The sequence below is a fragment of the Esox lucius genome, chromosome 17 (assembly GCF_011004845.1).
Source record: "Esox lucius isolate fEsoLuc1 chromosome 17, fEsoLuc1.pri, whole genome shotgun sequence".
Lineage (NCBI taxonomy): Eukaryota > Metazoa > Chordata > Actinopteri > Esociformes > Esocidae > Esox > Esox lucius.
The window spans coordinates 47,861,527-47,874,540 of record NC_047585.1 but is presented as its reverse complement, the minus strand read 5'-3'; the positions used below and the strand labels follow the sequence as shown (position 1 = coordinate 47,874,540).

The 13,014-nt window shown below is 44.3% G+C and overlaps 1 protein-coding gene across 8 annotated transcripts in view; it reads right to left on the bottom strand.

Annotated features, from left to right (window-relative positions):
- Positions 1 to 13,014, bottom strand: part of grip2b (glutamate receptor interacting protein 2b) — a 399,250-nt gene that overhangs the window by 20,866 nt on the left and 365,370 nt on the right. For all 8 annotated transcript variants that reach the window (XM_034287202.1, XM_029113935.2, XM_029113936.2 and 5 more), the window contains one exon: positions 3,577 to 3,722. In XM_034287202.1, coding sequence (XP_034143093.1) covers positions 3,577 to 3,722 — 146 coding nt within the window. The remainder of the gene's footprint in view (positions 1 to 3,576; positions 3,723 to 13,014) is intronic.

The following is a 13,014-nucleotide window of genomic DNA, read 5'->3' as shown; positions in this document are numbered from 1 at the left end:
AAATGTTTTGCTTTGTGGCAGGGTGCATTATCCTGCTGAAAGAAGTCAATGCCATCAGGGAATATCGTTGGCATGAAAGGGTGCACATGGTCTGCAACAATGCTTAGGTAGGTGGTACGTGTCAAAGTAACATCCACATGAATGGCAGGACCTAAGGTTTCCCAGCAGAACATTGCCCAAAGCATCAAACTGCCTCCGCCGGCTTGCCTCCTTCCCATAGTGCATCCTGGTGCCATGTGTTCTCCAGGTAAGCGACGCACAAACACCTGGCCATCCACGTGATGTACAACAAAACGTGATTCATCAGATCAGGCCACCTTCTTCCATTGCTTCATGGTCCAGTTCTGATGCTCACATGCCAATTATAGGTGCTTTTGACAGGGGTCAGCATGGGCACCTTGACTGAGCTGCTTCTATGCAGCCCCATACGCAACAAACAGTGATGCACGTGTGTGTTCTGACACCTTTCTATCAGTACCAGCATGAACTATTTCAACAACTTCAGCTACACTAGGTCTTCTGTTGGATCGGACCATACAGGCCAGCCTTCACTCCCTATGTGCATCAATGAGCCTTGGCCACCCATGACCCTGTCGCTGGTTCACTGCTTTTCTTTCCTTGGACCACTTTTGATAGGTACTGACCACTGCAGACCGGGAACACCCTACAAGGGCTGCAGTTTTGGAGATGCTCTGACCCAGTAATCTAGCCATCACAATTTGGCCCTTGTCAAAGTTGACTGGTTCCTTTTGTTTGCCCATTTTTCCTGCTTCTAACACATCAACTTTGAGGACAGAATTTTCACTTGATGCCTAATATATCCCACCCAGGTGCCATGATAACAAGATTATCAGTGTTATTCCCTTCACCTGTCAGTGGTCATAATGTTATGGCTGATGGGTGTATCAGTGTTATTCACTTCACCTGTGAGTGGTCATAATGTTATGGCTGATGGGTGTATCAGTGTTATTCACTTCACCTGTCAGTGGTCATAATGTTATGGCTGATGGGTGTATCAGTGTTATTCACTTCACCTGTGAGTGGTCATAATGTTATGGCTGATGGGTGTATCAGTGTTATTCACTTCACCTGTGAGTGGTCATAATGTTATGACTGATGGGTGTATCAGTGTTATTCCCTTCACCTGTCAGTGGTCATAATGTTATGGCTGATGGGTGTATCAGTGTTATTCCCTTCACCTGTCAGTGGTCATAATGTTATGGCTGATGGGTGTATCAGTGTTATTCACTTCACCTGTCAGTGGTCATAATGTTATGGCTGATGGGTGTATCAGTGTTATTCACTTCACCTGTCAGTGGTCATAATGTTATGGCTGATGGGTGTATCAGTGTTATTCACTTCACCTGTCAGTGGTCATAATGTTATGGCTGATGGGTGTATCAGTGTTATTCACTTCACCTGTCAGTGGTCATAATGTTATGGCTAATGGGTGTATCAGTGTTATTCACTTCACCTGTCAGTGGTCATAATGTTATGGCTGATGGGTGTATCAGTGTTATTCACTTCACCTGTCAGTGGTCATAATGTTATGGCTAATGGGTGTATCAGTGTTATTCACTTCACCTGTCAGTGGTCATAATGTTATGGCTGATGGGTGTATCAGTGTTATTCACTTCACCTGTGAGTGGTCATAATGTTATGGCTGATGGGTGTATCAGTGTTATTCACTTCACCTGTGAGTGGTCATAATGTTATGGCTGATGGGTGTATCAGTGTTATTCACTTCACCTGTGAGTGGTCATAATGTTATGGCTGATGGGTGTATCAGTGTTATTCACTTCACCTGTGAGTGGTCATAATGTTATGGCTGATGGGTGTATCAGTGTTATTCACTTCACCTGTGAGTGGTCATAATGTTATGACTGATGGGTGTATCAGTGTTATTCCCTTCACCTGTCAGTGGTCATAATGTTATGGCTGATGGGTGTATCAGTGTTATTCACTTCACCTGTCAGTGGTCATAATGTTATGGCTGATGGGTGTATCAGTGTTATTCACTTCACCTGTCAGTGGTCATAATGTTATGGCTGATGGGTGTATCAGTGTTATTCACTTCACCTGTCAGTGGTCATAATGTTATGGCTGATGGGTGTATCAGTGTTATTCACTTCACCTGTCAGTGGTCATAATGTTATGGCTGATGGGTGTATCAGTGTTATTCCCTTCACCTGTCAGTGGTCATAATGTTATGGCTGATGGGTGTATCAGTGTTATTCACTTCACCTGTCAGTGGTCATAATGTTATGGCTAATGGGTGTATCAGTGTTATTCACTTCACCTGTCAGTGGTCATAATGTTATGGCTGATGGGTGTATCAGTGTTATTCACTTCACCTGTGAGTGGTCATAATGTTATGGCTGATGGGTGTATCAGTGTTATTCACTTCACCTGTGAGTGGTCATAATGTTATGGCTGATGGGTGTATCAGTGTTATTCACTTCACCTGTGAGTGGTCATAATGTTATGGCTGATGGGTGTATCAGTGTTATTCACTTCACCTGTGAGTGGTCATAATGTTATGGCTGATGGGTGTATCAGTGTTATTCACTTCACCTGTGAGTGGTCATAATGTTATGACTGATGGGTGTATCAGTGTTATTCCCTTCACCTGTCAGTGGTCATAATGTTATGGCTGATGGGTGTATCAGTGTTATTCACTTCACCTGTCAGTGGTCATAATGTTATGGCTGATGGGTGTATCAGTGTTATTCACTTCACCTGTCAGTGGTCATAATGTTATGGCTGATGGGTGTATCAGTGTTATTCACTTCACCTGTCAGTGGTCATAATGTTATGGCTGATGGGTGTATCAGTGTTATTCACTTCACCTGTCAGTGGTCATAATGTTATGGCTGATGGGTGTATCAGTGTTATTCCCTTCACCTGTCAGTGGTCATAATGTTATGGCTGATGGGTGTATCAGTGTTATTCACTTCACCTGTCAGTGGTCATAATGTTATGGCTGATGGGTGTATCAGTGTTATTCACTTCACCTGTCAGTGGTCATAATGTTATGGCTAATGGGTGTATCAGTGTTATTCACTTCACCTGTCAGTGGTCATAATGTTATGGCTGATGGGTGTATCAGTGTTATTCACTTCACCTGTGAGTGGTCATAATGTTATGGCTGATGGGTGTATCAGTGTTATTCACTTCACCTGTGAGTGGTCATAATGTTATGGCTGATGGGTGTATCAGTGTTATTCACTTCACCTGTGAGTGGTCATAATGTTATGGCTGATGGGTGTATCAGTGTTATTCACTTCACCTGTCAGTGGTCATAATGTTATGGCTGATGGGTGTATCAGTGTTATTCACTTCACCTGTCAGTGGTCATAATGTTATGGCTGATGGGTGCACTGTATATAGTACAGATATTTTGTGCAGGTACAGTCTCCTTTTCAGTTCACGGACACATCATAAATGTCCCATTTTTTCAATCATTTAATTGAAATCTGAGTTCACTGTCTGTATTTCCGGCCTATATTTTGGACCAAGGACAACCCTGAAATGAAAAGCTTTCTGTCTCCCAGCCTTGCTCCCAGAAAGGCTCACCAGAGTTGTCCTCATCCTTGCGGATTTTGAGTTTGACCAGGTCCTCTGCTTGCTGAAGTATCTGACAGGCATCTTCCATGGAACAGTTCTCCAACCTGATGTTGTCTATAGCCAGCAGCTTGTCCCCAGGCTCCAAGGTGCCAGTCCTGGGAACAGGGAGAAATTAGTTTGAGTGTAAGGTGGAGAGGAGGGAAGGAGGTAATAGCGAATGAAGAAGAAAGAGTTGGAGGAGGCACACTCAACTCAATAAGTATTAGCACTCATAATGAAACTGAGCACAAGTGAATGCAAAAAAACTAATTATGACCCATATTTGCCCTCAAACAAAAGTGGCAACTGTATACTTTTATTCCAACACAACAGAATCATAAAATGTTTTATTGTGTAGTATATTTTTTTCTACTAGATATAGGTTTCAAAACTATTGGCACTCCAAAATATTTGTTTTAAATAAAACCAAAGTGCTGACTGAACAAAAGAGCTTTTGGTAACATATTCAAGCTTACTGTTATTTTGACTGTTTACCAAAAGATATTAAATTTTCAGTTCAATAACGAATAAAGGCTTAAAGTGCAGTCTCCCAGCTTTTATTTTAGGGTATTCACATCCAAATTGTAGGAAGGGGTTAGGAATTACAGCTCTTTAATATGTAGCCCCATCTTTTTCAAGGGAACAAAAGTAATTGGAGAATTGACTCAAAAGCTGTTTCATGGACTGGTGTGGCTATTCCTTTGTTATTACAGGTAAAAGGTCTGGAGTTGATTCCAGGTGTTGCATTTGCATTTGAAAGCTGTTGCTGTGAACCCACAACATGCGGTCAAAGGAGCGCTCAATGCAAGTGAAACAGGCCATCATTCGGCTACAAAAACAAAAACATCAGAGAGATAGCAGGAACATTAGGAGTACCAAATCAACAGTTTGTACATTCTGAGAAAAAAATAACACATCTGTGAGCTCTGCAACACAAAAAGGCCTGGATGCCCACAGAAGACAACAGTGGTGGATGATTGTAGGATCCTTTCCATGGTAAAGAAAAACTCCTTCACAACATCCAGCCAAGTGAAGAACACTCTCCAGGTGGTAGGCATATCATTATCCAAGTCAACCATAAAGAGAAGACTTCACGAGACCAAATAGAGAGGGGTCACCACAAGGTGCAAATCATTCATAAGCCTTAAGAATAGATAGGCCAGATTAGACTTTGCCAAAAAATATTGGTAACACTTTACTTGAAGGGGGGTGCATAAGAGTGACATGATATTGTCATGATACTGTCATAGCCATGACATGATACATGAAGGAATCATTATGAACGTTTATGAATGTTGTCATTAGATGTCATTGGATTGATTATGTCATTTTTTTATGTAAGGTTGACATGGTTTGGGATGTCTTTGTTATGACAAATTGACAGTAACTAAGACAAAATATCCTGTCACTGTCTTTTTTATGACAACTTGACATTAACTGAGACAACAATAGATTTGATTAAACTTTATTGTAATTGAACAAGTACAATGAAATTAAAGGAGTAGGGTAGCATGTGTAACTGGAATGCAGGGATAGCAGCCATGAGGTTCCCGAGGTAGACATGTACCTGTAACAACTGAAAACTTCAGCCTTTGCAAGGCAGTGTCTGAGCCCAGTAGTACAAAGGGTGGATATGGTTAGTGATGGGTCACCTAGTTCAGCAGGGTTACAGCAGATGAAAAGAAAGTGTTCCTGAACCTGCTGGTGCGGGAATGAAGAGACTTGTAACCCCTGCCTGATGGAAGAAGGGCAGTTTGTGGCATGGATGTGAAGGGTCCCTGATGATGCCACACACCCTGTGCAGACACCGCTTGTGCTGGAGGTCTACGATGGCCGAGGGCTGGGTACCAGTGATGTGCTGGAGGTCTATGATGGCCGGGAGCTGGGTACCAGTGATGTGCTGGGCAGTTTTCACCACGCGTTGCAGGGCCTTCCAGTCGGCTACGGAGCAAACGCCAAACCATGCTGTGGTGCAGTTAGTCAGAAACACTACCTGTCATAAACATGTCATAGCAGGCCTGATTATCAAACTTTAAGAAACTATTTATCCTTATGTGTTAGCGTTAAATACAACTGTCATATGTGGTTGGTTTTGACATTGGTTGTCATGAGACCATTATAAATGTGTCATGAATATTTTCCTTGAACTACAGTGGTCCAATTTGGACTTGTCATAAAATTGTCATGACTTGTTATAACACTGTCAAACAGTGTCATTAATATTTTTCTTGACCTCAAGTACAGTGGTACAATTTAGAGTTCTCATAAAGGTGTCATTACGTTTGTCAAATACTGTCATAAAGATGTAATTAAATCTGTCAAATGCTTTTAAATACCTTAACAAAAGCAAGACATTTCCTTTATTGAGTTTGACCAGGTTATTGTTTCCTAAAAAAAAAAATACTTTCAACAATCCTTCTTTAGTAACACTTTCCGATAAGGGTACATGAACAACAATTAACAAATGTAGTAGTTACCTTGAATGAACATTGATGAACAAGACTTGAACAAACGGTTAGCAATGATAAACCTAACTTTATTAATGGTTTACAAATGCATTAACTAACAGAGTGTAGTGTAATTTGATCATGTTGACACATGTTTTTTGCAAGAACACACAGTTTGTACTGTAATTCTTTAAGGTTGATACAGGACATCCATTCATGTACAGTACCTAGTTATTTGCATGAACAATATCTTAAATAATATAAACTATTCGTAATATAATCACATTGAAAACATTATTCATAAAGTAGGCTAGATAGAGATAGTTTAACAAATTACCTTCATGTTAACACAAACAGATCATGGCTGAGCCTGTTAGGAAAGTGCTACCCGGAACTGACAAACACTTGACTGGAGCTAGCATACAGCTAACTGGAGCCAGCTAATAACCAACCGAAGCCAGCTAACAACAAGGAACTAGCTAATCGCTAACCCTTACAGTGCAACGATTGCAAAGTTCCTAAACAATACAGTTACAAAATTTTATTATATTAATCCTAGGGATATTGTCAGGAGTGTTGTTTTCGAAAAAACCTACTAAATACAGTACAGTACCAAATTAGTTAAAAAAAAAAAAAAAGAATGCACCACCCTCATGGTATTTTACATAGACATGGGTCTCTGTCATAGTTATACAATTACCACGCTTTTCCAACCCTCTACATACACTTCAACAGGCAAGTTATCAAACTGTATCGAAAGGACCAGTGTACTTTTGTACTTTACCGACCAGGAAAACAGGAAAAATTATTAGAAAGACATGGCTTTTCCTTGAAGAGTAACGAGAACGCGCAGGTGTTTTGAACTGCCCCCTATAGGCCAACCCTAGTAAGTGTCCTTCAATATAAAAAATTCTGTATCAACCCTAAATGCGACCATACAGGTGCTGGTCATAAAATTAGAATATCATCAAAAAGTTGATTTATTTCAGTAATCCATTCAAAAAGTGAAACTTGTATAATGAATACATTCATTCCACACAGACTGATATATTTCAAGTGTTTATTTCTTTTAATTTTGATGATTTTAACAACTAATGAAAAACCCAAATTCAGTATCTCAGAAAATTTGAATATTGTGAAAAGGTTCAATATTGAAGACACCTGGTGCCACACTCTGATCAGCTAATTAACCCAAAACGCCTGCAAAGGCCTTTAAATGGTCTCTCAGTCTAGTTCTGTAGGCAACACAATCATGGGGAAGACTGCTGACTTGGACTGCTGTCCAAAAGACGACCATTGACACCTTGCACAAGGAGGGCAAGACACAAAAGGTCATAGTTAAAGAGGCCGGCTGTTCACAGAGCTCTGTGTCCAAGCACATTAATAGAGAGGCGAAGGGAAGGAAAAGATGTGGTAGAAAAAAGTGTACAAGCAATAGGAATAACCGCACCCTGGAGAGGATTGTGAAACAAAACCCATTCAAAATGTGAGGGAGATTCACAAAGAGTGGACTGCAGCTGGAATCAGTGCTTCAAGAACCACCAAGCACAGACGTATGCAAGACATGGGTTTCTGCTGTCGCATTCTTTGTGTCAAGCAACTCTTGAACAAGATACAGCGTCAGAAGCGTCTCACCTAGGCTTAAAACAAAAAGGACTGGACTACTGCTGAGTTCTGTTCTCTGATGAAAGTCAATTTTGCATTTCCTTTGGAAATCAAGGTCCCAGAGTCTGGAGGAAGAGAAGAGAGGCACAGAATCCACGTTCCTTGAAGTCCAGTGTAAAGTTTCCACAGTCAGTGATGGTTTGGGGTGCCAAGTCATCTGCTGGTGTTGGTCCACTGTGTTTTCTGAGATCCAAGGTCAACGCAGCCGTCTACCAGGAAGTTTTAGAGCACTTCATGCTTCCTGCTGATGACCAACTTTATGGAGATTTCATTTTCCAACAGGACTTGGCACCTGCACACAGTGCCAAAGCTACCAGTATCTGGTTTAAGGACCATGGTATCCCTGTTCTTAATTGGCCAGCAAACTCACCTGACCTTAACCCTATAGAAAATCTATTGGGTATTGTGAAGAGGAAGATGCGATACGCCAGACCCAACAATGCAGAAGAGCTGAAGGTCACTATCAGAGCAACCTGGGCTCTTATAACACCTGAGCAGTGCCACAGACTGATCGACTTCATGCCACACCGCATTGCTGCAGTAATTAAAGCAAAAGGAGCCCCAACTAAGTATTGAGTGCTGTACATGCTCATACTTCTCATGTTCATACTTTTCAGTTGGCCAACATTTCTAAAAATCCCTTTTTTGTATTGGTCTTATGTAATATTCTAATTTTCAGAGATACTAAATTTGGGATTTTCATTAGTTGTCAGTTATAATAATAATAATAATAAATTTTATTTTTATTGCGCTTTTCTTGGACTCAAAGTCACTTTACAATGCAGATAGATAAAAACAGAACAAAACAAAACAAACAAAACAGAACAGAACAAGATTAGACACAGGTGAGAAGGGAGGGGGGCTACGGGTAGGCAGAGGTGAAGAGATGCGTCTTGAGGTGGGACTGGAAGATGGTGAGGGACTCAGAGGTGCGGATCTCTTGGGGGAGGGAGTTCCAGAGCCTGGGAGCCGCCCTGGAGAAGGCTCTGTCCCCAAAACTGCGGAGGTGGGATTTACGGATGGAGAGGAGACCAGCTGAGGAGGATCTGAGGGACCGTGAGGGTTGGTATGGGGACAGGAGGTCAGTTAGGTATGAGGGGGCCAGATTGTGGAGGGCTTTGTAGGTGAGGACCAGGATTTTGTAGGTGATCCGGTGGGAGATAGGAAGCCAGTGAAGTTGTCTTAGGACTGGAGTGATGTGGTGCCAGGATTTGGAGCGGGTAATGAGTCGGGCTGCTGCGTTTTGGACCAGTTGGAGTCGGTTGATGTTGGTAGAGCTGATGCCGAGGAGGAGTGAGTTGCAGTAGTCCAGTCGGGAGGAGATGAAGGCGTGAATGAGTCTTTCAGCAGCGGGGGGTGTGAGAGAGGGTCTGATTTTGGCGATGTTGCGGAGGTGAAAGAAGGATGTTTTAATGACTTGATGGATGTGAGGCTCAAGGGAGAGGGTAGAATCAAAGATAACACCAAGGTTGCGGGCCTGGGGAGATGGGGAGACAATGGTGCCGTCGATGGTGAGAGTGGGGTTATTGGTTTTGCTGAGTGTGGATTTGGAGCCTATGAGGAGGAATTCTGTTTTATCGCTGTTGAGTTTGAGGAAGTTGTGTTGCATCCAGGTTTTAATAGCTGACAGACAGGAGTTGATGTGGGAGAGGGGAGGATTGTGGGGGGATTTGGTGCTGAGGTAGATTTGGGTGTCATCGGCATAGCAGTGGAAGTCCAGGTTAGAGTGGCGGAGTATCTGACCAAGAGGGAGGATGTAGATGATGAAGAGGAGGGGGCCGAGTACAGAGCCTTGGGGAACACCTTGAGTGACTGTGGCTGTGGCAGAGGTGTGGTTATGGAGAGAGATGAAGTGGGATCTGTTGGATAGATAGGAGTGGAGCCAGCTGAGTGCAGTACCTTCGATACCGAGGTCTTTGAGTCTGGTGAGCAGGATGTTATGGCTCACGGTATCGAAGGCTGCACTCAGGTCGAGGAGGATGAGGATGTTGAGGGAACCGGTGTCAGCAGAGGTGAGGAGGTCGTTTAGGACTTTGAGGAGAGCGGTTTCAGTGCTGTGGAGGGGGCGAAAGCCAGATGGAGGGGATCTAATTGGTTATTAGCAGGAAGATGGGTTTGTAGTTGTGTCGCAACTATGCGTTCTAGGGTTTTGGACAGAAAGGGGAGGTTGAATATTGGGCGGTAGTTGTTGAGGGAGGAGGGATCCAGACCAGGTTTTTTAAGGATTGGGGTGACAGCGGCAGTTTTGAAGGCAGAGGGGACAGTTCCAAGGGACAGTGAGGAGTTGAAAAGGTTAGTGAGGTAGGGGCATAGGACGGGGAGGCAGGACTTCATGAGTGGAGTAGGGAGGGGGTCAAGGGACCCGGTAGTGGGTTTGGCAGAGCTGATGAGTTTGGAGATTTCAGAAGGAGTGACCGGGTCAAACTGGGAGAGGAGGCAATGAGGAGGAGGGGTCGAGAGGTCAGGAGAGATGGGGAGTGGAGGGTCCATGGTGGGTGCTGGAGTAGATACTGAGAGATGAGATTCAGGGGATAGAGATTGGTAGATGATGTTGATTTTGTCAGCGAAAAAGTGGAGGAATGAGTTGCAGAGATCCGGAGTAGAGGTCGGTAGGGTGTTGGTCCGAGGCTTGATGAGGTTGTTCATTGTGGAGAAGAGGGTTCTGGGGTTTTGGCAGGGTTCGGTGAAGATGGTGGAAAGGTAGGCAGATTTGGCAGCAATGAGGGCGTCTTTGTAGGCAGTGAGATGGAGTTTATAGGCTTCATGATGGACTGTGAGGGAGGATTTCTTTGTCAGGCGTTCAAGTTGGCGGCCAGTTTGTTTCATTTTCTGGAGTGCAGGTGTGTACCAGGGTGAAGATGTGTTAAAAGTGACAGTTTTTGTTTTGAGGGGGGCCAGAGTGTTGAGGGAGGTAGACAAGGTGGAGTTGAGGTGGTTTGTGAGATCATCAGGTGAGGTGAGGGTTGAGTCCAGGTGGAGAGTGGTGGAGAGCAGGTCAGAGAGATGGTGGGGATCGATTGATTTAAGGTTGCGGAAGGTGATTTCTCTGAGGAGGCGGGGGCGTGGGGTTGGAGAAGGGATGGTGAAACGTATCAGTTTGTGATCAGAGAGGGGAAAGAGGCATGGATGGAGGTCGAGCACTGGTTGGTTACTGGAGCAGACCAGGTCGAGGATGTGTCCTTTTTCATGGGTGGGGAATGTGACATGTTGGGTGAGAGAGAAGTTATCCAGTAAAATGGTGAATTCTGATGAGAGCTTGCAGGTGGGTGAGTCCATGTGGATGTTTAAGTCACCGAGTAGCAGCTGACGTGGAGAGAGAGATGAGGCTAGTGTGAGGAGTTCAGTAAAATCAGAGAGAAAGGAGGGATTTGGTTTAGGTGGCCGGTAAATGAGGATGACTGTCGTGGAGGAGAGAGCTTTGAAGGCTAGATATTCAAACGATGATACTGAGGGGAGGGTAAGTTCTATGATCCGAAAGTTTTGATTGAAGATAACAGCGAGCCCACCTCCACGGCGGGAGGGGCGGGGTTTGCAGATGTAATTGTAGCCAGGGGGGGATGCTTGGTTGAGGGAGAAGAAATAATTAGGTTGTTGCCAGGTTTCAGTGAGCAGAAGGAAGTCCAGAGTGTTGTCTAGGATCAGTTCATGGAGGGCAGGGGCTTTATTGTTGAGCGATCGGGTGTTGAGGAGGGCAAAGTTGGCATTGTGAGAGGGTGGTGGGAGGGGGGCAGGCTGGAGAGATCTGAGGTTGTCCTGGTTAGCAGTGCGTGTGGTCGGTGGGGTGTAGTCCAGTCCGGGTTTTCTGTGCAGCCAGACGGTGCGTTCAGCCCTATGTGATCCAGTGGGTGCAGTATTCTGATGACGTGAGACAGGTGCGACAGAGCGTGCAGGTGACCAGATGGATGGAATGGATTGTACGTGGTGGAAGAAAACAAACTTGCGGCGAGAACTTCTGTGGATGTAACGGGGTCGACGTAGAAGTCCGAGCTGTTTGATGACTGGGATACAGGATGGAATGGAGTAGTTGACGAGTTCGACCAGTTGCAGAGTTGAATATTTGAACATGATGCCGGGCGGAGGGATTGAGCAGTGCGTGTGGTAGCGCTCCGTGGTAGCGGTTAGCCGTGGGATAGGGACACATAGGTGGATAAATAATGTGAGTGCCAGAATGATCCACGGCAAGACAGAAGGAGATGAAAGTCTCGGTCACGGCTCGCATCTGGTGGAGGTTGCCTGTGAGAAGGAGGTCAGGAGTCGGGTTAGCCGCTGTAACAGCTAGAATTAGCCGCCACGCGTTTGGTGAACGGGGGAAGCCAGCTAGCGGCTAACTGACGAGGCGACGGTCCGGTCGAGGAGCCCAGGCGGCTTCAGGAACCAGCTGAGAGGCTGTCCAGAGGTACAGAGGCTGTCCAGAGGCTGTCCAGAGGCTGTCCAGAGGCTGTCCAGAGGCTGTCCAGAGGCTGTCCAGAGGCTGTCCAGAGGCTGTCCAGAGGCTGTCCAGAGGTACAGAGGCTGTCCAGAGGCTGTCCAGAGGCTGTCCAGAGGCTGTCCAGAGGCTGTCCAGAGGCTGTCCAGAGGCTGTCCAGAGGCTGTCCAGAGGCTGTCCAGAGGCTGTCCAGAGGCTGTCCAGAGGTACAGAGGCTGTCCAGAGGTAGGGGTACAGCGAACACAAGAGTAGCAGACGGAGAAGTGGCGAATAAGCAGCGCCAGCGTCCTCTCACGTCGAACGAGTCATAGGTCTGGATGACCTGTCTTTTAATAATAGTCACAATTAAAAGAAATACACATTTGAAATATATCAGTCTGTGTGTAATGAATGAATATAATATACAAGTTTCACTTTTTGTATGGAATTACTGAAATAAATCAAGTTTTTGATGATATTCTCATTTTATTACCAGCACCTGTATGTGTCACACCTATTTGAAGACGCAAGTAGCCAGTCTACCTTTTAATAATGGTTACCGCACTGTAATCATATTAACAAATTGGATTATGTAAATTATCTATTGAATAATGTATATTACTTAGCCTATTGTTCATGCAAACCACTAGTTAAATGAATAGATGTCCTGCATCAACATTAACAAAATTACAGTACAAACTATGTTCCTGTAAAAAACTTTGATATTAACTTGACTTTAATTATAATGGTGTATGGCTAACCAGTGGTGCCACTATCATTTTGAGGTGAATCTTCAGTGACTCAGGAGTGCAATTACCTTTATGACATATTTTCAAATTGTATTTCTGCCATGCATGCTCAATATGTTGAGTATGAGAACCAGTCTCCGGA